We start from the raw sequence: 25,405 nt of genomic DNA, 5'->3' as shown, positions 1-25,405 counted from the left end.
CTCCAATCAGATCATTTCTTTTTTTTCTCCCTCAGCACTTCCCCCTGAATCAGATCATCTTTTTAACTTTTTAAAAGATTTTATTTATTTGACAGAGAGAGACAGCATTTGACAGAGAGAGACATAGCGAGAGCGGGAACACAAGCAAGGGGAGTCGAAGAGGGAGAAGCAGGCCTCCCTCTAAACGGGGAGCCTAATGCAGGGCTTGATCCCATGACCCTGGGATCATGAACCTGACCCGAAGGCAGGCGCTTAATGACTGAGCCATCCAGGCTTCCTTGAATCAGATCATCTTCATGTGAGACAGACATCTTACATGATTTGGTTTAAGCAGAGTATTTGGTCAATGCTGATGAAGAGTCCTAGGCTTATGTATAAGAGACATGTAAGGGGTAGAGAAAGATGAGAGTAACATTGAGGACTAGCAAATACCACATTCAGCCTCTAGGTGCTGGGCTTCTCTTCACACCCAATATGCAGGAAATTGAGAGCAAGGTGTGAAATGTCAAGTACAGGACAGCTTCTGATGCTCTTGTATTAGGGGTGTGTCATCTGTCCCAGAAATACGGAGGAGGATGCTTTGAGGGTTGGATGTTGAAGGTTGCTCTTTATTTGTTGGTCACAAGCTTAGGAGGATGAGGGCAAGTCCTCTGTAGCAGGAGCCCTGCCCCATCACCTAGCTCTGAGGTCCCCATATGGAGCCCCACACGCCTGCCTTCCTCCTGATGGTGCTTTGTGAAAATGAAAGCTTCCCCTCTGACCTGTCCTCAGTTATCCTTTCCTCATGTCACTAAAAGCCATCAACATATCACCCAGAAGTTCTCTCTGTCTCTGCCAGAGCCAGAGTGACAATACCATTCATGTCAAAATGTGGCCAAAGTGGAGGATTGCAGATACTAAAAGAAGTTCCAAAACAAGTTGTTCGTGACCGTAAGGGTCTTAAAGAAAAGGTGACAGGATCAAGGTTATCCATGGGAAGGAAGAAGAGCAGAAATGCTTCTCTCCTCTCCTTTATGTCCTTCCCCAGAGAGAGAAGTCAAGGGGAAGATGAGCAGAGGTCATCTCTTCCCTCACCTGCACCTCAAGTTCATTGTATCTTAGCCCTGTGCCTGCCATGCTGGGCACTAGTTTTCATAGACTGGGAACGTCTCAGGATTCATTTTTTTGAAAAAGATTTTATTTATTTATTTGACAGAGAGAGAGATCACGAGTAGGCAGAGCAGCAGGCAGAGAGAGGGGAGGAAGCAGTCTCCTTGCTGAGCAGAGAGCCCAACACAGGGCTCCATCCAAGGACCCTGGGATCATGACCTGAACTGAAGGCAGAGGCTTAACCCACTGAGCCCCCCAGGTGCCCCCAGGATTCATTAAAAAAAAAAAAGTTCTAGTGAGCTTTTATTAGGATAAATGAACAAAAACCAAGATGTTACCAACTATGTTTTCTGAACCATAGAAACTTAGAAGAGACTCTGGTCAGTATTCTTGCATATACAGCAGACTGTTCCGTCTGAAGAAATGTAGAGAAGTCATCATCTGAGTGCTCCAGCAGAGGCTTCTGGGGGAAGGAACGGGTCAGCCCTGTGTCGGCACATCCCTCTATCAGCATGGATTGTCACTTCTCTGCCATGAGGACCCTTGTTACCTGACCATCCCAGCCACTTCTCTATGTAAAGGGACCCAGTTTAGTTTCTGAGATTGGACATGGGGCTGCCACCTGCTGAATTTTCAAAAAGTCACATGGCTCAGGGCTTGCCTGGGTTGGGTGATTAAGTCCAGACACAAAAAACACCTGGTTTCTGGAAAGGTTATCATCCCAGCACGAGGCATGATTACAGCTGCACACAACTCTTACTGACTGTAAATCTTAGGGATTTACAGCAGGTGCCAAGAGGGGAATGCGTGTAATTTTTAGCCTTTCTTAGTACGAGGCAGTTTCTTGCAGCCCTTGGTGATTCTCTTCTATAGGCTCTGCCTTTAGTTCGGATGGATGGGAGATCAATTTATGAATAAGAGGTTTGCACTTCAAGCCTCATTTCCCCTTAGGCATGTCACCATGTAAAACACTTGGGCCCCATTCGGGGACATTAGTTTGTTAGGCAGATCTCTAAGGATGGTGGAATGGATAACCTGAGAGGAAGGAGGTAAGTCTTCAAGATGGTATTGCATCTTTCTTCTAAGGGGAGGGGGACCATGGTGGGGGGGGTGAACTGGAGGTGTAGGAGGGAAGGAGGAATAGGGTTCTGACTTGATGGGTTTGGCTCAAGGGAAGAAGGCAGCAAGCTAGTAGCACATATTCCTTTATTTATTGACAAGACTCTTGGTTAAATTGCGTGGAGTTGGGCGGGGGATGGGGGAGAGCTAAAAGAGAAAAGGCATTTGGAATCCTCTTCAAATGCTAGGAAAAAGGCAAGAAAGTTGGTAGTGGGCTAAGTCTTTCCCTACTCATTGACTTGTACCCATTTTCTACCCAGAGCTGTACCCTTGGGGATATACCTACTCCCCTGACCTATAGATTGGGACCAAGAATTAAGAAGAAATGCAGAAAGAGGTCTCAGCATTAGACTTGCCTGGGAAATTTCAAAGCCTTTGATGTTGTGGGTTTTTGATTGAATTTGGGAACATTTTGACCATTATTTTTTCAAGTACTTTTTCTTTCTGAGACTCTGTTCATTTGTCAGTCATTTTTTTCTGTTTTTCAAATCAATAGTTTCTGTTCATCTGTCTTCAAGTTCACAGAGTCTTTCTTCAAGCTCCATTCTGATATTAAGCCCATCCAGTGACTAATTTCAGTCTTAGAAGTTACATCTGATTATTTCTAGATATTTTCTATTTCTCTTATGAGTTTCCTAAATTTTAATTTATTTTGACCTTATTTTGTTTCTTATTATTTATCACAATTAGAATAGCGGCTTTAGAAATCTTTGTTCGCTAACTGTAGCATCTGGGTCTGCTTGATCTTCAGGATTATCTTTTTTTTTTCTTGAGAATGGGTCCATTTTCCTGTATGTATGTCAGTGATATTAGATTGTTCCTGTATATTGTTCAAGTTCTGTTGCAAAGACTCTGGATTTATTTTTTCATTCCTCCAATGAGTTTATTTATATTACTGTTTTTAAAGACAGATAGGAGGGTAATTTGATTTGATTCAAAATGCAAACTCTGTGTCTTTGGTGGCACCTCCAGTCTCAGTTCCGGTGGTTTTTTGTTTTTTTTGTTTTTTTTTTTGTTTTTGTTTTTTGAAAGAGCCCATGAGTCACGAGGGGCAGAAGGAGAGAGAGAATCTTAAGCAGGTGGGGCTCCATCTCATGATCCTGAGCTCATGACCTGAGCTGAAATCAGGAGTCAGTTAGCTGACTGAGCCAGCCAGGGGCCCCATCAGTTCATTAATTTATCATTAACATGGTTGCTTGTGAACTCAGGGGGAGTCCTGGGTACATTTTATGTACAGAAGCCAGAGCTGCCTGTCTTGGCTTTTCTTCTTTCCAGGATTTCTTCCTTACTTTCCAGCACATGTGGTTGCCTCAGACTTGGTCGTCTGGTTCTTCAGTCGGATATGGGAGGTTTTCTGTTTACATTATGCTGCTTGGCTTGGCACAGATTGGAGCCTGCCTTCAGACTGGAAGCTTTGGGAAAAACAAAGATCCCACCACAAAATGGAAACTTACACAGAGGCTCATGCAGTACCAGTCCCTACTTCTGCCTGTTAGCTTTGCTCCAGCATATGCCTGTCTTGGTTGCTCTTCAGTGCTCACAGGTAGTTGTTCTTCATATTTTTGTACAGAGCTGATGTGAAGTGGTGACAGATGTTACCTTTAGCTCTAGTGGGCATTGAGGAGATGAGAGAGTACAGCAGGAGATGGCTACTGGGTAACCTGAGTCCTGGAGGCTGGTCCTTAGAATCCTGTCTGTCATAGCACAGACAAGGAAGGCTCAGTGTGTCCTTGTCAGGATCAGGGGCATGAATCAAGCCCTGTGCATCTGCCTCAGGATCTTTCTCAGCATGCTGAGCTGGGCTCTCAGCCTGCCTGTGATGACATAGTGGTTTTCTGAGAGGGTGCCTTTTAACCCTGGGAAATGTTAGAATTATGTGTGGAAGGTGTGAAACCAAATAAACTGACAAAGAGCCAAACCCTGTATTGGAGATTGCAAGAGAGGACAAACCACGAGGAGGAGAATCACAGAAATCAAGGAGAGTGTGCGCAAAAGATGAGTCACAGTATGGATGCTTACAGGATGGTTCTGGAGAATAATGGCCTGAAGAGCAGTGACTGGACTTGAAAACCCGATGGGACTTCGGGGGCCTGGGCTAGAAGGAAGGGCTAACAGAACCAAATTGAATGGTGAGGGGAGTGTGAATGGGAGGTAAGGAAGGCAAGTCTGTGTGTAGGCAACCCTTTCTGGAAGAGAGAGAGGAGGGGAGTGGATTGTAGTGAGGGCTGTATCACTTTTCAATTTTTTCCAACCTTAAAGGAAAAAACTAGAATGTTTATTGAGAGAAAGGAGCCAGAATGAGGAAACTCGCAGACTAGTATATGGACAGGATCATTTTTTAAAAATTATGTTCTGTTAGACACCACACAGTACATCATTAGTTTTTGATGTAGTGTTCTATGATTTATTGTTTGCATATAACACCCAGTACTCCATGCAATCTGTGCCCTCCTTAATACCCACCACCAAACTCACCAATCCTCCTACCCCCCTCCCTTCTAAAACCCTCAGTTTGTTTCCCGGAGTCGATAGTCTTTCATGGTTCATCTCCCACTTCGATTCCCTCACCCTTCATTTTCCCTTCCTTCTAATGTTCTCCATGCTATTCCTTATGTTCCACAAATCAGTGAAACCATGTGATAATTGAGTTTCTCTGCTTGACTTATTCCACTTAGCATAATCTCCTCCAGTCCCATCCATGTTGATACAAAAGTTGGGTATTCATTCTTTCTGATGGCCGAGTAATATTCCATTGTATATATGGACCATATCTTCTTTATTCATTTGTCTGTTGAAGGGCATCTCGGCTCTTTCCACAGTTTGACTGTTGTGGACATTGCTACTATGAACATTGTGGTGCTTGTGCCCCTTCTTTTCACTACATCTGTATCTTTGGGGTAAATACCCAGTAGTGCAATTGCTGGGTTGTAGGGTAGCTCTATTTTTAATTTTTTGAGGAACCTCCATACCGTTTTCCAAAGTGGATGCACCACCTTGCGTTCCTACCAACAGTGAGAGGGTTCCCTTTTTTCCACATCCTCTCCACCATCTGTTGTTTCTTGCCTTGTCAATTTTTGCCATTCTAACTGGTGTAAGGTGGTATATCAGTGTGGTTTTGATTTGAATTTCCCTGTGGCTAATGATGATGAACATTTTTTCATGTGTCTGTTAGCCATTTATATGTCTTCTTTGGAGAAGTGTCTGCTCATGTCTTCTGCCCATTTTTTGACATGATTATCTGTTTGTTTTTGTTTTTGTTTTTGTTTTTGGGGAGGGTGTTGAGTTTGTGAAGTTCTTTATAGATCTTTGATATTAGCCCTTTGTCTGTAGTGTCATTTGCAAACATCTTCTCCCATTCTGTGGGTTGCCTCTTTGTTTTGTTGACTGTTTCCTTTTCTGTGCAGAAACTTTTTATCTTGATGAAGTCCCGAAAGTTCATTTTCACTTTCGTTTCCCTTCCCTTTGGAGATGTGTCTTGAAAAAGTTGCTGTGGCGGATGTTGAAGATGTTCCTGCCTATGTTCTCCTCTAGGTTTTTTTTTTTTTTTTTTAAAGATTTTATTCATCTATTTGACAGACAAAGACCGCAAGCAGGCAGAGAAGCAGGCAGAGAGAGAGGAGGAAGCAGGCTCCCCGCTGAGCAGAGAGCCTGATGCGGGACTCGATCCCAGGACCCCGGGACTGAAGGCAGCTGAAGGACCCCGAGCTGAAGTCAGAGGCCCTACCCACTGAGCCACCCAGGCGCCCCTCTCCTCTAGGTTTTTGATGGGTCCCTGTTTCATGTTGATGTCTTTCATCCATTTTGAGTTTATCTTTGTGTATGGTTTAAGAGACTGAGTTTCATTCTTCTGCATATAGCTATATGGACAGGTTCCTGAGAAGCAGGAGAATTAGGATAAGGGTGAAGAGATTGGCTTTGGGCAAGAGGGGCAACTCTTTTTAAAATGGATTCCATTTAATTGATGGATTAATGGGACACACTAACAAGTACTGAAGTTTTTGGGGATAAACATCAGTAGGTTAAAAAAAAATAATTACATCGTCCTTCATCACATTGAAAATCTCCGTTTCCCACTTCCAGGACCCTTGTTGGCCCTTATGTTATTTCTTTTTTTGTCAGTCTCTGGTCAAACATCTTTTTTTTAGCTTTGTCTAATGATTGGAAGTCAAGTTGTTAGGACTTTCCCAGCAGGGCCACTTTAACCTTTGCTTAACTTGGAGTTTAACTCTTGGCCTTCCATACTATATAACTTTTATGGCTATGCACCTAAAAGAGACTTAACATCTTTGACCAATTTTTGTCCTGGTTCATAGTCACAAGGGGCACAGGCACTAGGTAGGGAATGTAACACAGGAAGAAGGGGGTGTATTCTTTTAAAAAAAAAAACAAAAAACAACTACTAAATTTGAGCAATTTCTGGGAAGAATAAAATTCTTTTCTCTTACATGACCTTAAAAGCTATAAGATTATGTGAGATTGGGGACGTGTAATTATGTTGTGGTTAATGGTAGATTTCAGTGAATGTTCTCAACATAAAAACATAATGAGGAAACACACATATTCTGATCAAATTCACTCTTTTTTAAAAAATTCCAATTAGCCAGCATATAGTAAATCATTAGTTTCAGATGTAGTGTCCAATAATTCATCAGTTGCATGTGACACCCAATCTTGATCAGATTCACTCTTCAGCCCCAGTAAATACTTTTTGATGGGGTATAAATGAAATACACTTTAAACTTAAAACTTTACGACTCTTCAGAAGTAGATCACTCCTCCGCCTCCAACTACTGCAAAGATCCTTTGCTTTGTTATCGCTGATCAGTAAATATAGCCATGGGTGTACTTTCACAAAGAAAATTGAATTTTGTACCAGAAAAGGAGATTCAGTTGACATTTTCACTCCCTAAATATGATAAGCAAGGATTTTGCTGTATCAGTTTTTGTCTTTGAGTAACCAGTTTCAAGATAGCCCATGAGCTGGTGAGTTTTGTTCTCATTTATCTGCTCTTTTCCTGTGGAAACAGCAGGAAAATTAAGCACGTTTTCATTGTCATTGAGTTTGGTGGCCCTTGAAGGAAGGTTCTCCCAGCCTCTCAAAGGGGGAAGTTGGTTCACTCGCTAAAATGACAGCAGAAGAGGAGGTCTCTGTGCGAAGGGTCACAGAACATGGTGGGCCTGTGACTGGAAAGCACTCCTAGCTGCTTTGGGGTTGGAAGTGCTCCAGGGGGATGCTCCATGGGGAGTGCTCCATTCAGCTCTGTTCTTCTTTGCTTGCCCTAGTTATATCTTGCTACTCCTTCTTGGAAATGAAGAGGGCTGAACCCTTGGGTTGCCATCAATGAACACGGGTTTATACAGGCATGTGGGACCTCAGGCTATCACCACCCCCTTTTTTGGAGTGAGGCGAGCTCACCTCCTCTTTGGCAGCACACTCTCTGATGAAGGCCATTTTGCAGCTCTACAGCCTAGGGCCATACTTCCCGTTCCCTGCTGCAGTTGGCTAAGTATTAAATAGACACCAGCATGAGGTACGTGTACACTGAAAAGAGTAGACATGTGGAACTGACCCTTGGCTTCTTGTTTAGCCTGTTCCCTCCATAAGCCCCAGTTTACACAGAGTCAGCTTCCAGATGCGTCATGTCGCTCAGCTTCCTCTTGCTCTTTGCCAACATGGGGCCCTTGGGAAGGGAGCCCAAGTGGAAGACCCTGTAACTGCTGCTGAGATAGATTTTTAAATCTACACAGAGGGAGGTACTGGGAGTTCAACTGAAGCATCTCCCATTTTCCCCTTAGAGCCCTAGAGAGACCAATTCTCCTGCTTCCTAACTCCCTCCTCCCACCCCACCAAGCACTTTCAGGCCCCAGTTTGGGTTTATTCACAACCATGTGTATAATTCATGCAAGACAGGTTACAGTGGAGCGTGTTACCTTTGTTATTCAAGCATGGCTCAGTAATGCTGCTCCAGATTTTGGCCGGGAAGTAGGTTTTATTGGTGTTTGGGCCTCATGTTTTCCTGTCCGGAAGCCTCCCTCTTCCCTTGGCGAGGTTGTTTTGGCAAGCACCACCAGGGAAAATCTCCTTTCCACTTGTCCAGTTGGATAAATGGGTTCCAAGCAAAAAACAGGCTGTTGTATAAATCAGCAGCCCTTGGGGGGAAATGTTTGCTTAAAAGAGTTTGCCTTGAGCAGTGGGGAGTCAAGACTGCCCTGGCAGGCAGTGAAAGCCTGGTTTGGCCAGGATTGTTCCTGGTGATGGTGCAGTTAGCATCTTGGCATTGCTGTAACTGAAGGATGTTCTGGGAAGGGAGTGCTTCCTGCCTCGTTGAAGACCATCATGCTTGTTCTGACCTATTGTTTTTCATACTCCCTGAGATAATGGGAGCACTAATGCCAGAGAGCTGAGAAATAAATGAAAGACTCCATGTCTCCATTTATCGTGCTTTTCTGCCCTCTAGGTTTTCTGTAGGGTTAAGTAGAGGAAGGAGGTCAGTATCAGCGGGAGAAGCTATTATTAGCACAGAAGAGGAAGTGGTGGTACCTGAAAAATAGCAGTTAGCTCCCCAGTTAAGTGACGGGTGGGAAAGAAGGTGGAGAGGGCAGGCACAGACACGAGGCCTCCTGAGTGGTTCAGTGTGGTTGGAGAGGAGCGTGGGCCGGGTTGGAGGTGGGAGATGAGGCTGGGGAGGAAGGCAGAGGCAGGTCCAGGAAAGCTTATATACCATGCTAGAGAAAGTCTGGTTTTATCTGGGAGATTTTTCAGGTGGGGAGTGAAATGATCCCCTTTTGTGATCTCATTTCAGAGAGTTTATTCTGGCCACACTGTGGGGATTGACGTAAAAGTGGTGGGAAATGCAACAGAGAAATGCAACAGAAGGTCCAGGTGGTAAACTGTCACGTGATCCAAGTGAGACGTGGTCAGGGTTGAACAAGGGGGAAAGACACACCAATGAGATGGAGGGGGGGTGCACTTGGTGAGTGATTACCTGGAGCTATGACGGGGTGGGTCCATCATGGCGTCTAGGTGTCCGACTTGGTGAGAAGGGACTGGTGGTGCCTTTTGTGAAAGTGGGAAACAGAGGAGGAAGAGCAGTTAGGGGGATAGAGCAGCGGATGACTTCACAGCAAACATTTGTAGAATCGGGTAAATGGAAACCCTTAGGAGGCTTCTCCTGAGCCAATGCCGTATGCTTATTTTCCTTTTAGGAGAGATTTTGGGCCTCACAAAGTATTACCAGTGAAGCTTTACCAGCCCGACCAGTTCGTCCCAAGTGAAGAGAACGTGGATCTACTCACAACGTATAAACAAGATTATAACCCCTACCCTGTCTGCCGAATGGACCCCATCAAGCCTCGGGACAGTAAATACCCGTGTGGTGACAAGATGGAGTGTCTGCCTACTTACAAAGGTGGGAGAGTGCTGGAGGGGCAGGTTGGGGAAGGATAGGCTGAATCTGTAGGTAAGCCAGGAAATGGGTTTTACAGGTACACCCTTGGAGTGCAGGGGTCAGGGGAATTACATCCTGCAGGCCAAATCTGGTCCGCAGCCTGTTTTTGTAGAGCTGGAGAGCCAAGAGTAACTTTTAAATTTTTGAATGATTAAAACAAATTGGACTATTATTTTAGGAAATGTGAAAATTACATGATGTTCAAACCCTGGCATTAATAAGTATATTTTGTTGGAGCGTGGCCACACTCATTTGTTTATGCATTATCTGTGGCTACTTCCATGCTATAGCAGTGAATCTGAGTGTTTGTGATGGAGACTGTATGGCCTGTAAGGCCTAAGACATTTAATATCTGGTCTTTTATAGAAAAGATGTGCCAACTCCTGCCATAACTTGCTATTATAATTTTACACTGAGGAAGCGTTTCAAGTTTGTTAGGTTCCATTGCTGATTGAGTGATTGATTCATTCATCCATTTAAAAAAAATATGGAAACCTAATGTACATACAGAAAAATGTACAAATCTTAATTATACAGACGAATGATTTTTTTAAAAGATTTTCTTTTTCTTCCCCTCTCTCTCTCTGCCTGCCTCTCTGCCTACTTGTGATCTTTGTCTGTCAAATAAATAAATAAAATCTTAAAAAAAAAAGATTTTATTTATTTATTTGACAGACAGTGAGAGAGGGAACACAAGCGGGGGCGGGGCGGGTGGGAGAGGGAGAAGCAGGCTTCCTGCTGAGCAGGAAGCCCTACTTGGGGCTCGATCTCAGGACCCTGGGACCATGACCTGAGCCAAAGGTAGGTGCTTAATGACTGAGCCACCCAGGTGCCCCCAGACCAATGATTCTGGAGTGAACACATTCCTGTAAACAGTGCCCAGATCAAGAAATAGAACATTGATTCCACCTAAGATAGAACAATTATGCTGACTTTTAATACCATAAATTAGTTTTACTAGTTTCATACTTCATATAAAAGGGATGGATTCATTCATTTTTTTTTTTTTTTAATTTATGTGTTTTTTAAGAGAGGGGGGTGGGGAAGGGCAGAGGGAGAGAATCTCTGACTCAGGGCTCCATCTCACGGCCCATGAGATCACGACCTAAGCTGAAACCAAGAGTCGGATGCTTAACCAACTGAGCCACCCAGGCGCCCCTGATTCATTGTTTATTGAGCATCTGTTCCATCCCAGGCATGGTGTCAGCAGCTGTGAAGCAAGCATCATGACCTGCTCGGACTTAACAGTCCTGTAGGAGAGCTGGGATTTGGAGTGGTAGGGATGGTGTGGTGGTCACTCTGTGGAGCACAAGCCACAGGCTGAGACCGTGGAGATGGAGGCCAGTTCATAATCCCTAACTCTTCTGCTTGTGATGCATGTGGGCACACGGTTGCCCCAGGAATAGATGTTCGACTGTTCATGTAACATCTTTGTTGGTCCCTAAATAACTGTGCTCTTAGACACTTTTATTTAGTCAATTGAGGCATTTAGGCGAGCGGTGGTGGGGAGACCTGTGGGGATGTAGGAATCCTCCAGAAGCCCTTTGCAGCCTTTCTAGACCTTCCATACCAGATTATCTACATCTTATCAGATGCCCTGAGAGAGCCTTGCAATCCTCTGTTTTGTCATTCAAGTGTAATTTTGTTTTGTTTTGTTTTGCTTAGCATTTGTCTTCTTGGCCAGGCCTTAATCTCTAAGATGTCAGGGATCTTTTTCTTTGCCAGCAATAAAGCAGGCACTGTAGTAGATGCTGTACAAAGGAGTCATGACAACCAGGTGCATGGTGGGGTGGCATTCTGGCTTCAGCAGGACTCCTCCATCTCCCTTTCCATCTAGTGCTTACAGAAGGCAAGAAAAGGGGTGCCATGGACCGTAAAAGGTAAGAAGAAGGCACAAAACTAGAGTGAGCCCTTACTGCTGTTGGGAGAAGGAGTAGGGATTCTGGGAGAGTATGTCCATCTGCAAACTCTCCTTTCCTTCATATGCTCCTTAGGGGGCCCCTTGATTTAAGAATCTTGGAGTTAGAGACTCTTCAGTACAACTGCCTGCTCAGCTCTATTCCCCCTTCCCCTTTTGCCCCAAGGGCAGAGAGAGGTCTGGGAGTGAGAAATGGTTTATTTGTTGCATTACTTCCCTATGATGTAGGGGCTTCCAAAAGTGGGCCTTGACTGCCCTACATGTATTTTTATCATTTTAGTCAGGCAGTGGCACAACAAATGTCTATGTTTTAGTGAGGAAATCAATGAATGAATAGTCCAGACTGTGTCACCTGGAGCCTTATAAACAACAGTCTGGACTTAGATTTATTCAAATCCCTACCCAGTCCATTACTCTGTGGGTCCTGGCTTAGAGCAGGAGTGAAGCAGGGCAGTTACTCTCCCCTGCAAAGCCTTGTGCATGAATGAAGGGGCCACACCATTGCCTCATCACTTGATGTATCACCTTTCCATGACTTGTTTGTCTCTTATGGACATTTGCTTCCTTAGGAAGTCCTTTTTTTATTTTTTAAAGATTTATTTATTTATTTATTTGACAGATAGAGATTATAAGTAGGCAGAGAGGCAGGCAGAGAGAGAGGGGGAAGCAGGCTCCCTGCTGAGCAGAGAGCCCAATGTGGGGCTTGATCCCAGGACCCTGAGATCATGATCTGAGCTGAAGGCAGAGGCCCAACCCACTGACCCACCCAGGTGCCCCAGGAAGTCTTTTCCATAGCATCCTTCATGGTTTTATGGACATATATTGATTCTTCTCCCAAAGGAGAAGAACAAAACCAAAGTCCAAGGTCATTAAATATGTGTATTTCAACGGGTGCCATCTATGTTATGTCTGTGTTCCATGTACTATAGCTCTACAGGAAAAATATGCAAACTTTTTTTCTTCTATTATGGCCAGCACCTTTAGCGGGGTCCAGAAAACCACCATTAAATATGCTCCAGCAGCATTTGGTTGTAATTTTGACGTTTTCAAAACACTGTGCAATTGGGAAGATTGAAAGTGTAATTACTTGATGCTCAGCTTTAGGTTTAGCTAAGGTTTTGTTTTTTTTTTTTTTTCCTTAAAGACATATTATTGAATGGAATCTCTTCTAAAGAGATTCTTGCCAATTACCCACATGACACCCTGGCCCTGAAGGGCTTTACTGATGGCTTTTCAGGCATGTATATAGTTTGTCATGTGGAATTCTGAGGTTTTTCAGGGTTCTATGCAGGCTTTTTTGTAATACATGTTGGGTGGAGGAAGTTAGAGGTTGGATAATAATGTGGTTTTGACTGTATTGTTGAGTATCAGAAATCACATGAGGCAGCTTGCAGTCTAGGAACCTGTTTTCTTAACACTTCATCCATCACAGAAGAGGGCCAGAAAAACCCTGTCCTCCCCACCCCCACGCACCTTGAGGCAGTGTGTAGGCATCTACAGGTAGATGCCCCCATTTGAGTGGGGCCTGAAGTCTGAAAGGGAAACATGTGGTTTATATTCAGCAAGATGGTTCCCTCCAAGGCCTCTAATGCTTTCAAGATGCTGATAGAGCCATTAATGGCTCTCAGAGAAAGATTAGATTTTCAATTAAAATGAGGCAAATTTAAAAGAAAGAGTTGGTAGTATTGTTGGCCTAAAATAAACTTAAGAGTATGCTTGGGGGTGGGATGTCCAGACTTCTGGAGGGTTGGAGTGAGGAGCACAGTAAATCCTCTTCCTAAAAAGCCACAATAAAACTGGACAAAACAATAAAAACCAACCATGTTAGGGCTCTGGAAATCAACTAAAGGCACACAACAAGTCGAGAAGCGTTTATTCAAGAAAAACTGCTAAGCCATCATTATAAAAAGTGGGAGTTTGTGGTTTTTTAACCTGGCGGTGCTTCCATCACCCCTCCTTCCAGATTTAATCTGTGTGGTGGTTCTGCCCGGGGTAGACTGGGCTGTGAAACCCAGAAGGTCTTCTGCCAGTCGGGGCTAACATGACTTGGAGTAGAGTACATACCCAGACGTTTCAAAAAAACTCAGCGAGGACAACTTCTGTAGCTAGTCGGGGGTTGCGGAATTAGTTGGGGTAAGCAGCAGAGCAGCTAGAAATCTAATAAAGAGATCCAGAGAATAGGAAAGGCCTTGATAAGCTCATACATGTGCCTTATGGTCTAGAAGACTGCATATGGGCAGGGCAGTACACAGGCTCAAGAGAGATAAGAGACAGGGCCTAGTGATGTACTCATCTTCCTGGCTGAAGATGATGCCTGGTCCAGGTAGAGAGGAGATGCGAGAAATCCCAGAAAAAATGAATAGCCAAGGCAGAGTTGTAAATGGTCTGAGCTTTGACTGTGTTCCCTAACCCACACACAGATTCATTAGCAAAGGGTTGAAAGACTTACTGGTATAAGGTGTTTAAGCATAACTTTCGATAATCATTGGCTAATTACTAAACAATGCTAACACAGGGTGACTTTAAGGAATCTTGGCTTAAAAACAATTAGAAGAAGAAACTAAGCAAAACATCAGTGGCTACACTCTGCTGGGGACAAAAGACTCCATAGAATTACCATAGGCAAGTCACTAAACAGCAAAAACAGCTTGCAGTGGAGTTCGCATTAGGAGTTGTTATAGCATATTATCTGAAATGCTGAGTTCTTAGCAAAAAAGTATAAGGTATAAAATGAAACAGAGAAATATAATTCATGAATGGGGGGAAAAAAGCAGTAAATAAAAACTGCGTCTGGGTGGCTCAGTGGGTTAAGCCTCTGCCTTCGGCTTAGGTCATGATCTCAGTGTCCTGGGATCAAGCCCCGCAGCAGTCTCTCTGCTGAGCAGGGAGCCTGCTTCCCCCTCTCTCTCTGCCTGCCTCTCTGCCTACTTGTGATCTCTGTCAAATAAATAAATAAAATATTTAAAACAAAACAAAAACTACATCTCTAGAGGCTAGATATTAGACCTAGCAGACTATTCCCAAGTACTTATTATAAACATGTTCAAAGAACAACAGGAAACATGCTTTAATAAGAATTTTTTTTTAGAGAGAGAGCACGTGCACGCCTGTGCGAGCCTGAGGGGAGGGGTGGGGTTGGGGTTGGGGGGCAGAAGGGAGGGAGAGATAATCTTTTTTTTTTTTTTTAAAGATTTTATTTATTTATTTGACAGACAGAGATCACAGGTAGGCAGAGAGGCAGCCAGAGAGAGAGGAAGGGAAGTAGGCTCCCTGCTGAGCAGAGACCCTGATGCGGGGCTCGATCCCAGGACCCCGGGATCATGACCCGAGCTGAAGGCAGAGGCTTTAACCCACTGAGCCACCCAGGCGCCCCAGGGAGAGATAATCTTAAGTAGGCACAGAGCCTACTGTGGGGATTGATCTCACAACCTTGAGATGAGATCCAGACCTGAGCTGAAATCTGGAGTTAAATGCTTAGGGGCGCCTGGGTGGCTCGGTCAATTAAACAAGCATCTGCCTTCGGCTCAGGGCATGATCCTGGAGTCCAGGGATTGAACCCTGCATTGCTCCCTGCTCAGTGGTGAGTCTCCTCCTCCCTCTTGCTCTGATCTTCCCCTTGCTCATGCTCTGTCTCTCTCACTCTCTCTCTCTCCAATAAATAAGTAAAATAAAAAAAAAAAAAGTTGCCGCTTAACCAACTGAGCCACCCAGGCACCCCAGGAAATCGTGTTTGAAGAAATAAAGATATTATAATGGTTTCTTACCAGAGAATACCAATAAAAGGAATCCATAAAAATTAAGTGAAAACATTGGAATTGAAAGGATGATAACAAAATAATTATAGTGTCTTAAACATAGATTTGAGTTGGCAGAAGGAAGAATCAGCAAAAATGGGGATAAATCAATAAATATTATCCAATCTGAAGAATAGGAAAAAATTAAAAATAGAAACTCAGACTTGTGGGGTATCATTAATTGTACAACGTAGTCATGATGGGAACCCCAGAAGAAGAAAAAGGCAGAAGAAATATTAATCTACATATCTAGGAAGCATAGTCCAAATTGAATAAACAGAGATCCATACTTAATCACATAATACTTAAATTGTTGGAAGCCAAAGGCAAAGATTTGGAAAGAAGCAAAGGAGGAAAAAAAAAGAAAACTTACCACATACGGGGAAATGACAGTAACAACTAAGTTTTCATCAGAAACAACGGAGGACTGAAGGTAGAAAGATGACCTAGTCAAAGTACTGAAAAATCCATCAACCAAGGATTCTATAACTGGCAAAAGATCATGTTTCGGAAGTTAAGAGAAAATAAGGACATTCCAAGATAAAGACTAGCTAACTTGCCTTACAGGAAATAAAAAGGAAGTCCTTTGGTCTGGATTAATACTAAACAGTAATACAGATCCACATAAGGAAATAAAGTGCATTGATAAAGGTAATTATGTGGGTAATGTCTACTTTTTTCTATTTTTAAAAACAACCAATAATCATAAAACTGTCAGGATTGTACCAGGAATGCAAAGTTGTTTGCATTCAGAAATAGGAAAGTAAATCAGAAATAAATTAATATACCACATTAGTAAAGTAAAAGACAAAACCACATGATTAGAGACACAGAGAAGACTTTCACCAATATCTGATAATCATAAAAGCTCTCAACAAGCTAGCGTTAGAAGGGAACTTCCTCAGCATTAGAAGGGAACTTCCTCAGCCTGCTAAAGAGTATCCACAGAGAACCCTATAGCTAATATTGCACAATGCAGAAAGACTGAATGCTTTGTGCTCTAAGATTGGGAACCAGTCTAGATGTCTGCTCCTACCCCTTCCACTGAACATTGTTCTGGAGGTTATAGCCAGTACATAATGCAAGAAGAATAAACAAATACATCTAAATTAGGAAGACACAAAACTCTCTTTATTCTCAGACAGCATAATCCTGTGTGCAGATAATCCTAAGGGATTCACAAAGAACCACTAGAATGAATACATAAATTCGGCTAAGTATATATAATGTATTTCTATATATTAACACTGACAATCTGAAAATGAAATTAAGAAAAAGTTCTCTTCACTAGCTTCAAAATTAATAAAATATTTGATAATTTTTTGAGAAAGACCTTTAAGACTTGTACACTGAACTTCAAAAACAGTGCTGAGGGAAATATGTAAATAGATGGTGAGATAATCCACATACCCGGGTTAGAAGATACAATGCTATTTAGCTAGAGTTGCTCCCCAATTGATCTAAAGATTCAATGCTGTTCCTATCAAAGTCCCAACAGACTGTGTTTTTCCCAGAAATTGGCAAGCTGATCCTGAATTTTATATATTAAATTGAAATAAGCCAGAATGGCTAAAATTTTGTCATTTTGACAAATGATGCTGGAAAAATTGAAGATCTGTATGCAAAAAGATGAACTTAGGTCTTTACCTTACATCATACTCAAAAATCAGAAAATATCAGAGACCTAGATGTAAGATGTAAAACTATAAATCTTTTATACCAAGACATAGGGAAAAAATTTCATCTTATAAAAATTTAAAACTTCTGTGTGCTTCAAAAGACATCATTAAGAAAATGAGACCATAACTGATAAATGGGAAAAAATAGTTACAAATCACTTATCTGGTATAAGACTTGTATCTGGAATGTGCAGATAACTTATAACCCAATAGTAAGATGATAAACAATTTAAAAAATGGGCAAATGACTTGAGAAGACATTTTACCAAAAAGGACATATGAATGGCTAATAAGCACATGCAGAGGTATTCAATATTGTTTGTTACTGTTAAAATTTGAAAAATATCAATTGAAGTATACAGTTGACATAATAAATTTATAATCAATTATATATGCTATAAAATGCTCATCATGGTAAGTATATTACAACATTATGGACTATAGTCCCTATGCTATACTTTTCATCCCTGTGACTTACAACTAGAAGTTTGTATTTCTTATCTCCTTCACCCATTTTGCCCAACTCCCACTACCCTTTTGACAACCACCAGTTCCCTGAATTTTAGAGTCTGGTTTTGCTGTTCATTTTGTTTTTTAGTTTCCACATACATGCAAAATCATATGGTATTGGTCTTTCTCTCTCTGACTTAGTTCACTTAGTGCAATATCGTCTAGGTCATCCATTTTGTCATGCATGGAAAAATGTCATACTTTTTATGGGTAATACTCCATTGTGTATAAATACCACATCTTTATCCATTCATCTGTAAGTGGATACTTGGGTTGCTTCCATATCTTGGCTATGGTAAGTAATGCTGCAACAAACATATGGATTCATATCTTTCCAAATTCGTGTTTTTCTTTTCTTTTCTTTTCTTTTCTTTTTTTTAAAGATTTTATTATTCATTTGACAGGGAGAGCACAAGCAGAGGGAGCAAGGAGGGAGAGGGAGAAGCAGGTTCCCTGAGTGGGCTCAATCCCAGGACCCTAGGATCATGACCCGAGCTGAAGCCAGATGCTTAACATACTGAGCCACCCAGGTGTCCCAATGTTTTTATTTTCTTTGGGCTAATATCTAGTAGTGGAATTATTGGATCATATGCTATTTGTATATAAAATTTTTGAGGAACCTCCGTACTATTTTCCAGAGTGGCTGTACCACTTTACTTAGTTCCCACCAACAGTGTATGAGGCCTTCCTTTTCTCTATATCCTCACAAAAACATTTAGTTTTTCTTGTATTTTTGAAACTAGCCATTCTGACTGGTTTGAGGTAATATCTTATTTTGGTTTTAATTTGCATTTCCCTAAAGATTAATGATGTTGAGCAACTTTTCATGTATCTGTTGGCCATCTATATGTCTTCTTTGGAAAATATGTCTTCTTGTTATTAAGATCCTCTGCCCATTTTTTAAATTGAGTTTTTTTTCTTTTGCTATTGAGTTTATTGAGTTGTAGGAGTTCTTTATATATTTTGGATAGTAGCCCCTTATCAGATATGTGATTTGCAAATATCTTCTCCCAATCGGTATGTCACCTTTTCCTCTTATATATGGTTTCCTTTGCTGTACAAAAGATTTTTAGTTTGAGGTAGTCCCAATAGTTTTTATTTTTTTTTGAAGGTTTTTTTTGAGAGAGGAGAGCACAAGTAGGCAGAGTGGCAGGCAGAGGGAGAGGGAAAAGCAGGCTCTTGACTGAGCAGGGATCCTGATGCGGGGCTCAATCCCAGGACTCTGGGATCACGACCTGAGCCTAAGGCAGACGCTTAACTGACCGAGCCACCCAGGTGCCCAACCCCCTCCCCATAGTTTCTTAAAATTTTGTTTCCTTTGCCTGGGAGACAGATCCAGAAAAATCATCCTAAATTTGTCCAAGAGGTTACTGCCTATATTTTGGAAGTTTTATGGTTTGAGGTGTCACATTTTGGTCTTTAATCTATTTTGATTTATTTTTGTATATGGTTTAAGAAAGTGGTCCAGTTTCATTCTTTTGCATGTAGCTATCTTGTTTTTTCCAGAAGCATTTATTGAGGAGAGTATCTTTTTCGCATTGCATATTCTTGCTTCCTTTGTCATAGATTAATTGATCATATATGTATATGTCTATTTCTGTCTGAATTCTGTCCATTGATCTGTAAGTCTATTTTTGTGCCAGTACCATACTGTTTTGATTACTATAGCTGTGTAGTATATCTTCAAATCTGGGATTGGGACACCTCTATTCCTTCTCAAGATTGGTTTGGCTCTTTGGGTTTGTATTGTGGTTGTCTACAAATTGTTATTCTAGTTCCGTGAAAAACGCTATTGGTATTTTGATAGGAATTGCACTGAATCTGTAGATTGCTTTGGGTAATATGGACATCTTAACAATCTTAATTCTTCCAGTTCATGGAATATCTTTCCATTTGTGTCATTAATTTCTTTCATCAGGGTTTTATAGTTTTCAGAGTACAGGTCTTTTTTTCCCCTTAGTTAAGTTTTTTCCTAGATATTTTATTCTTTTTGGCACACTTGTAAATAAAATTGTTTTTTCTTTTTGCTACTTAAAAAAAAAAGGATTTTATTTATTTTTTTGAAAGAGAGAGAATGAGTGGTGGGGAGGGGCAGAGGGTGAGAGAGAGAGAGAGAGAAGCAGACTCCCTGCTGAGCAGAGAGCCCAATGCAGGGCTAGATCCCGGGACCCTAGGATCATGACCTGAGCCAAAGGCAGACAAATAATTGAATGACCCATGCACCCCTTTTTGCTATTTTCTTATTACTGTATAGAAACACAACTGATTTCTGTGTATTAATTTTCTATTCTACAACTTTACTGAATTCATCTATTCTAGTAGTTTTTTGGTGGAATCTTCAGGGTTTTCTATGTATAATATTATGTCATCTGCAAATAGTGACAACTTAACTTCTTTCTAGCTAATTTTGGTAACTTTTATTTTTTTCTCTTGTCTGATTGCTGGGGCTTGGGCTTGCAGCATGTTGAATAAAAGTGGAAAGAATGGACATCCTTGTCTTGTTCCTGATCTTAGAGGAAAAGCTCTCAGTTTTTCATCAGTGAGGATGATGTTAACTATGGGTTTTTCATATATAGCTTTTATTATGTTGAAATATGTTCCATCTAAACCATTTTGTTGAGATATTTTTAAATTGTGAAGGGATATTGAATTTTGTTGAATGCTTTTTTTTTTTTACATCTCTTGAGAGGATTGTATGCTTTTTATTCTTTTTGTTGATGATGTGCTTCTGTTGAGTTATTTATGAATATTGAATCATCCCTGCATCCTTGGACTACATCCCAGTTGATCATGGTGATTGATCCTTTTAATGTATTTTTGAATGTGGTTTGCTGGTATTTTGTTGTCCTCAACATCCCTATGTTCATCAGGGATATTGGCCTGTAGTTCTCTTTATTCATAGTGTCTTTGTCTGGTTTTGGTATCAGGGTAATGTGTCATAGAATGCATTTGGAAGCTTTCCTTCCTCTTCTGTTCTTTTTTGGAATAGTTTAGAGGAAAATAGGTATTAATCTTCTTAAACTGTTTGGTGGAACTCACTTGCGAATCTGTCTGGTGGTCCTGGACTCTAATTATTGCCATTTCATTAATTATTTTCTGGTTGTTGTTGTTGTTTTTAGTTTTTCTCTGTTCCTTTCTTTTTTCCTTGTAGTTTGTTCTCTTCCCTGGTGATTTGATGGCTTGCTTTCTTTAATGCTATACTTGGATTCCTTTCTCTTTATTTTTTGTGTATTACAAGTTTTTGGTTTATGGTTACCATTGGATCACATACAATCTCCTATGTGTATGGCAGTCAATAGGTCTATTTTAAGTTGGTGATTGCTTAAGTTTAAATACATTCTAAAAGCACGAATTTTTTCCTCCCTATCTACATTTTGTGTATCTGATGTCGTATTTTACTTCTTTTTGTGTATTCCTTGACTACTTTTTGTAGATACAACTGGTCTTACTACTTTTGTGTTTTAACCTCCATACTGGCATCATAAGTGATTACTACTTTTATTGTATGTTTTCTTTTACTTGTGAAATATTGTCCTTTCACATTTTCTTCTAGTTGTGGCAGTTTCTTTCCATTTAAAGAGGTCACTTCAACATTTCTTATAAGGCTAGTTTAGTGGTGATGAACTCTTAACTTCCATATGGGAAATCCTTTCTCTCCTCCAATTCTGAATGAGAGCCTTGCTGGGTAGAGTGTTCTTGGTTGTAGCGTTTTTTTTTTTTTTTTTTTTCCCTTTCAGTACCTTGAATATATCACGCTACTCTAGCCTGCAGACTTTCTGCTAAAAAAGAGCTCACAATCTTATGGCGTTTCCTTTGTATGTAACTGTTTTCTCCTCCTACACTTAAGATTCTCTCTTTATCCTTAATTTTTGTAACTTTTAATTATTGTATGTCTAGGTGTGGATATCCTTGGGTTCATCTTGTTAGGGGCTCTCTGTGCCTCCTGGACCTTGGATGTCTCTTTCATTTCCTATTAGGAATAGGAAAATGTTTGTTAGGAATATAGGAAAATGTTATGTTTGGTGATGTTGCAGATGTCCCTTAGCCTATTCTCATTTTTAGATATTTTCTTTTCTCTTTGATGTTTGCCTTGATTGCTTTCATTATCCTGTCTTCCAGATTATTGACCCATTCTTCTGTATCTCTAATCTGTATCTCTAATCTGCTGTTGATTCCTGTGTGGTATATTTTTAATTTCAGTTATATATTCAGTTTGACTTGTTTTTTTTTTTATATTTTCTGTCTCTTTGTTGAAGTTCTCACTGCAAACTCTTCTCTAGGGTCCAGTGAATGTCTTTATGACTTCTACTTTGAATTCTCTATCTAGCATATGGCTTATCTCCATTTTGTTCAGCTCTTTTTTCTTCTTTTTTGTGGTTTTATCTTACTCTATCATTTGGGAATATTCCTGTGTCTGCTCCTTTTGTTTATAACTCTGTGTTTCTTTTTATTGCCATCATGAGTTATTGGGGGAAATGTAAAGTAAACTGTGGTGGCATACTACTAAGCAACAACTATAGTATCTATAATTTAAAAACAAATGTTGGTGAAGGTGTGGAGGGATTAGAACTTTCACAAGTTTCTGGTGAGAAGGTAAAATGGTAGATCCACTTGGGAAAGTTTGTACTATCTTAAAAAGCTAAACATAGATATACCATATAACCTAGCTCTTCTGCTCTTAGTGTCTACCTAAGAGAAATGAAATATATACCCATACAAAGACCATGAATGTTTATAGCAGAAATTTTCCTAATAGCCAACAAGTAGAAACAACCCAAATATTCATCAGTCAATGAATGGATAGTATAATACTGTTCAGTAGTAAAAGGAGTGAACTGATACATGCTGCAACAGGGATGGATCTCAATTATGTTCCATGAAAAAAAAGCCAAACGCAAAACACTATACACTGTCCAATTTAGTTTATATAAAATGTTCAGAAAAGGCACATCTATAGAGACCAAGAGCAGATAGAATGGTTGACTGGTAATGGGAGTAAAGATTAATTGCAGATGGGCTTGATCAGTATTTTTATGGTAGAATTGTTCTGTAACTGGATTTTGGTGATGGTTGCACAACTCTGTAAACATTATTCCATAATTTAAAAATATAAGATGGTGCATTTTGTGTTATACAGATTTTATTTCAGTAAAAATGTTTTTAAGAAGTGTGCCTATGGACTCCACTGGTATTGGCCCTATATAACCAAGACTCCTCAGAAGCTGCTTTTGTTCCTAACTCTTTGTAAAGCTGTAAGCAGGAGAATTCCCTGTGGATTAAGAGGGTTCACTAGGATTTCATACTAGTTACTTTAGATCTGGTAGTTGATGGACACAGTGGAGGCAATGTAGGACTTGGGTGGGATCCCAGTATTATGACAAGAGTGGAAGCACTATCAAGGTGTTTGAATGGTATGGTTTGCTGTCCTATTCTTCTCATTTAGATTTTTAGTGTCAAAGCTGCCCCTAGGATTTGTATGGGGAAATTACTTTAAAAGCATCCTATAGTGTGATATGAGGACAAAACTTGCTCCTCAGGATGCATGGAGGCCATCTTTAGGGCAGATTTTCTTCGGGTGTAGTCCTCTCATTATCGTGGCCATGCCAGTCCCACAGCAAAGGTTCCTCTTGAGACCGATATCCCCTAGATATGGTTGGCCTACGCTTTTCATTCTTCAAATATTCTGAAATTATTCTTCTTCTGCAAATATCCTCTGATTATTTTTCATTTTCCTTTAACCTTCATTCTCTCTAGATATATTGTGCTCCTAGCCATAATAGAGGCTGTAGGAAGAACATGACTTTGGAGTCAACTATGTGGTTTAAATTCCAACTCTTAATTCCCTAGCCATGTGATTTTTAGAAAAGTTTCTTAGCCACTCTGAGTCCCGCTCTTGGAAATCTGTAAAATAGAGGTAATTATACCCATACAAAGAGTGAGTGTAAGATGAAACAAGGTCATGCATGGAAATCCTTGAGTGCAGTTAGCTGGTGCATAGTCAGTGTTCCTCGATTGTAAGAACCAGGTAGTGGAGTGGGTCCAGAGCATGGATTCTGGATCTGGGTTTGCAGCCATGCTTTTTCACTTTTAGACAAGTGACCTTGGTTAAGTTCCCTAAGTTCTCTGTGCCTCTGTTTCTGCATCTATAAAACAGGCATATTGAAAGCACCCTTCTGTTTAGGACTGTCTGAAGATTAAAAGAGTTAATATAGAAAGTATTTAGAATATTGCCTATCACATGATAAACTCTATGCATGTGGCAGCTGCTGTTCTCTCTCCAGCCAATACAATGCCTTTATTCCCTTGGGGCAGCATATTTGATTTATGTGGATTGAATGTGTGGGTTAAAGGGATGTAATCATGGTCATCCCATGGATGAGAAGGGAGGTCTGCTTGGTCTGGCTGGTGGCCCACCAGTGGTGGGCTGTGAATCCCCTATCTCACTACACCATGCATATCTTTCCACTCTGTGCTGATTCAGAGAGGGCCTCTTCCCCATAGAGGAATAGAACCGTTCTTGGATCAAGGTACGCCAGAGCACTCCTCAGCTGGAATCAAATTCTAGATGCCCCACAGCTGTGGACCCTCTAAAATCCTGCATGTAGCATTGTGGATTATGATGAGACTCCTGTCAATTCATCTGTTCTGCATAGTAACTCCCAAATACTGTAAAGTTGAAATATTAAACCCTTGGTTGGGGTAGTAGAAGAGATCTGCTCTCCTCTTCCCTTGTTGCAAGGATCATCTCATTGGAGACTGGTTTAAGGCTTTGAGGCCCCTTAGAATACATGCAGGTTAAGTGGACTTGATTGATAAGTAGTCACCACTACTGTTTTATTTTCAGCTGACTACTTACCATGGAACCAACCAAGACGAGAGCTCCTGCGTCCAGAACACCACTACCGGCCAGTATCGACCCGGTTTGATAGTAGAACTACACACCAGGATGACTATTCTGTAAAGAGCCGAGTGAACACCTTGAGTTGTAAGCCTCTGGCCGTGCCCAAGCTCTGTAACATACCCCTGGAGGATCTGACTAACTACAAGATGAGCTACGTGGCCCACCCAATGGAGAAGCGCTTTGTGTACGAAGCAGAGAAGTTCAGACCCTGTGAAATCCCCTTTGAAAGCCTTACCACCCACAAGGAATCCTACCGGGGCCTGAAGGGAGAGCCAGCCAAAAGCTTGAAACCTGCCACCAGGCCCTGTGGTTTAGACATGCCTTTCTCTAACACCACCGAGTTTCGAGATAAGTACCAAGCTTGGCCAACGCCCCAGATGTTCTCCAAAGTTCCTGTCACCTATGTCCCTCCTGAAGAAAAGATGGACCTTCTGACCACAGTGCAGGCCCATTACACATACCCTAAGGGTGCCCCAGCTCAGTCGTGCCGACCCGTGCTCTCAGTCAAGAAGTGTGGCCGCTTCGAAGGCTCCACTACTACCAAGGATGACTATAAGCAGTGGCCTGGCATGCGCCCGGAGCTAGTCAAGCCTGTTCCCCAGCTGAACATTCCCGCTGAGCCCTTGGATTGTCTGACCACGACTCGGGCCCATTATGTGCCCCACCCACCAATTAATACCAAAAGCTGTAAGCCTCCCTGGGCTGGCCCCCAAGGAAATATCCCCGTGGAGGGCCAGACCACATACAGCATCAGCTTTACTCCCAAGGATATGGGCAGGTGCCTGGCCTCATATGCTGAGCCCCCTGGCTACATCTTTGAGGAAACGGATGCTTTGGGGCACAGGATATACAGGCCAGTGTCCCAGACAGGCTCTCCGCAGAGCAGCTGTCTTTCTGTAGGTGATTCGGAAAACCCCAACCAGCAGGAGTTGGCAGTGTCAGCCTGA

The 25,405-nt window shown here is 41.5% G+C and overlaps 1 protein-coding gene across 1 annotated transcript in view; it reads left to right on the top strand.

Annotated features, from left to right (window-relative positions):
- SAXO1 (stabilizer of axonemal microtubules 1) overlaps positions 1 to 25,405 on the top strand; it is a gene marked incomplete at its 3' end in the record, with an annotated part of 118,977 nt that extends 93,572 nt beyond the window's left edge. Inside the window, exons 3-4 of the mRNA XM_080819733.1 lie at positions 9,415 to 9,617; positions 24,402 to 25,405. Coding sequence (XP_080675859.1) covers positions 9,415 to 9,617; positions 24,402 to 25,405 — 1,207 coding nt within the window. The remainder of the gene's footprint in view (positions 1 to 9,414; positions 9,618 to 24,401) is intronic.

The sequence above is a fragment of the Martes martes genome, assembly GCF_963455335.1.
Source record: "Martes martes genome assembly, chromosome: 12".
NCBI lineage: Eukaryota > Metazoa > Chordata > Mammalia > Carnivora > Mustelidae > Martes > Martes martes.
This window is presented reverse-complemented; position numbering and strand designations above follow the sequence as displayed.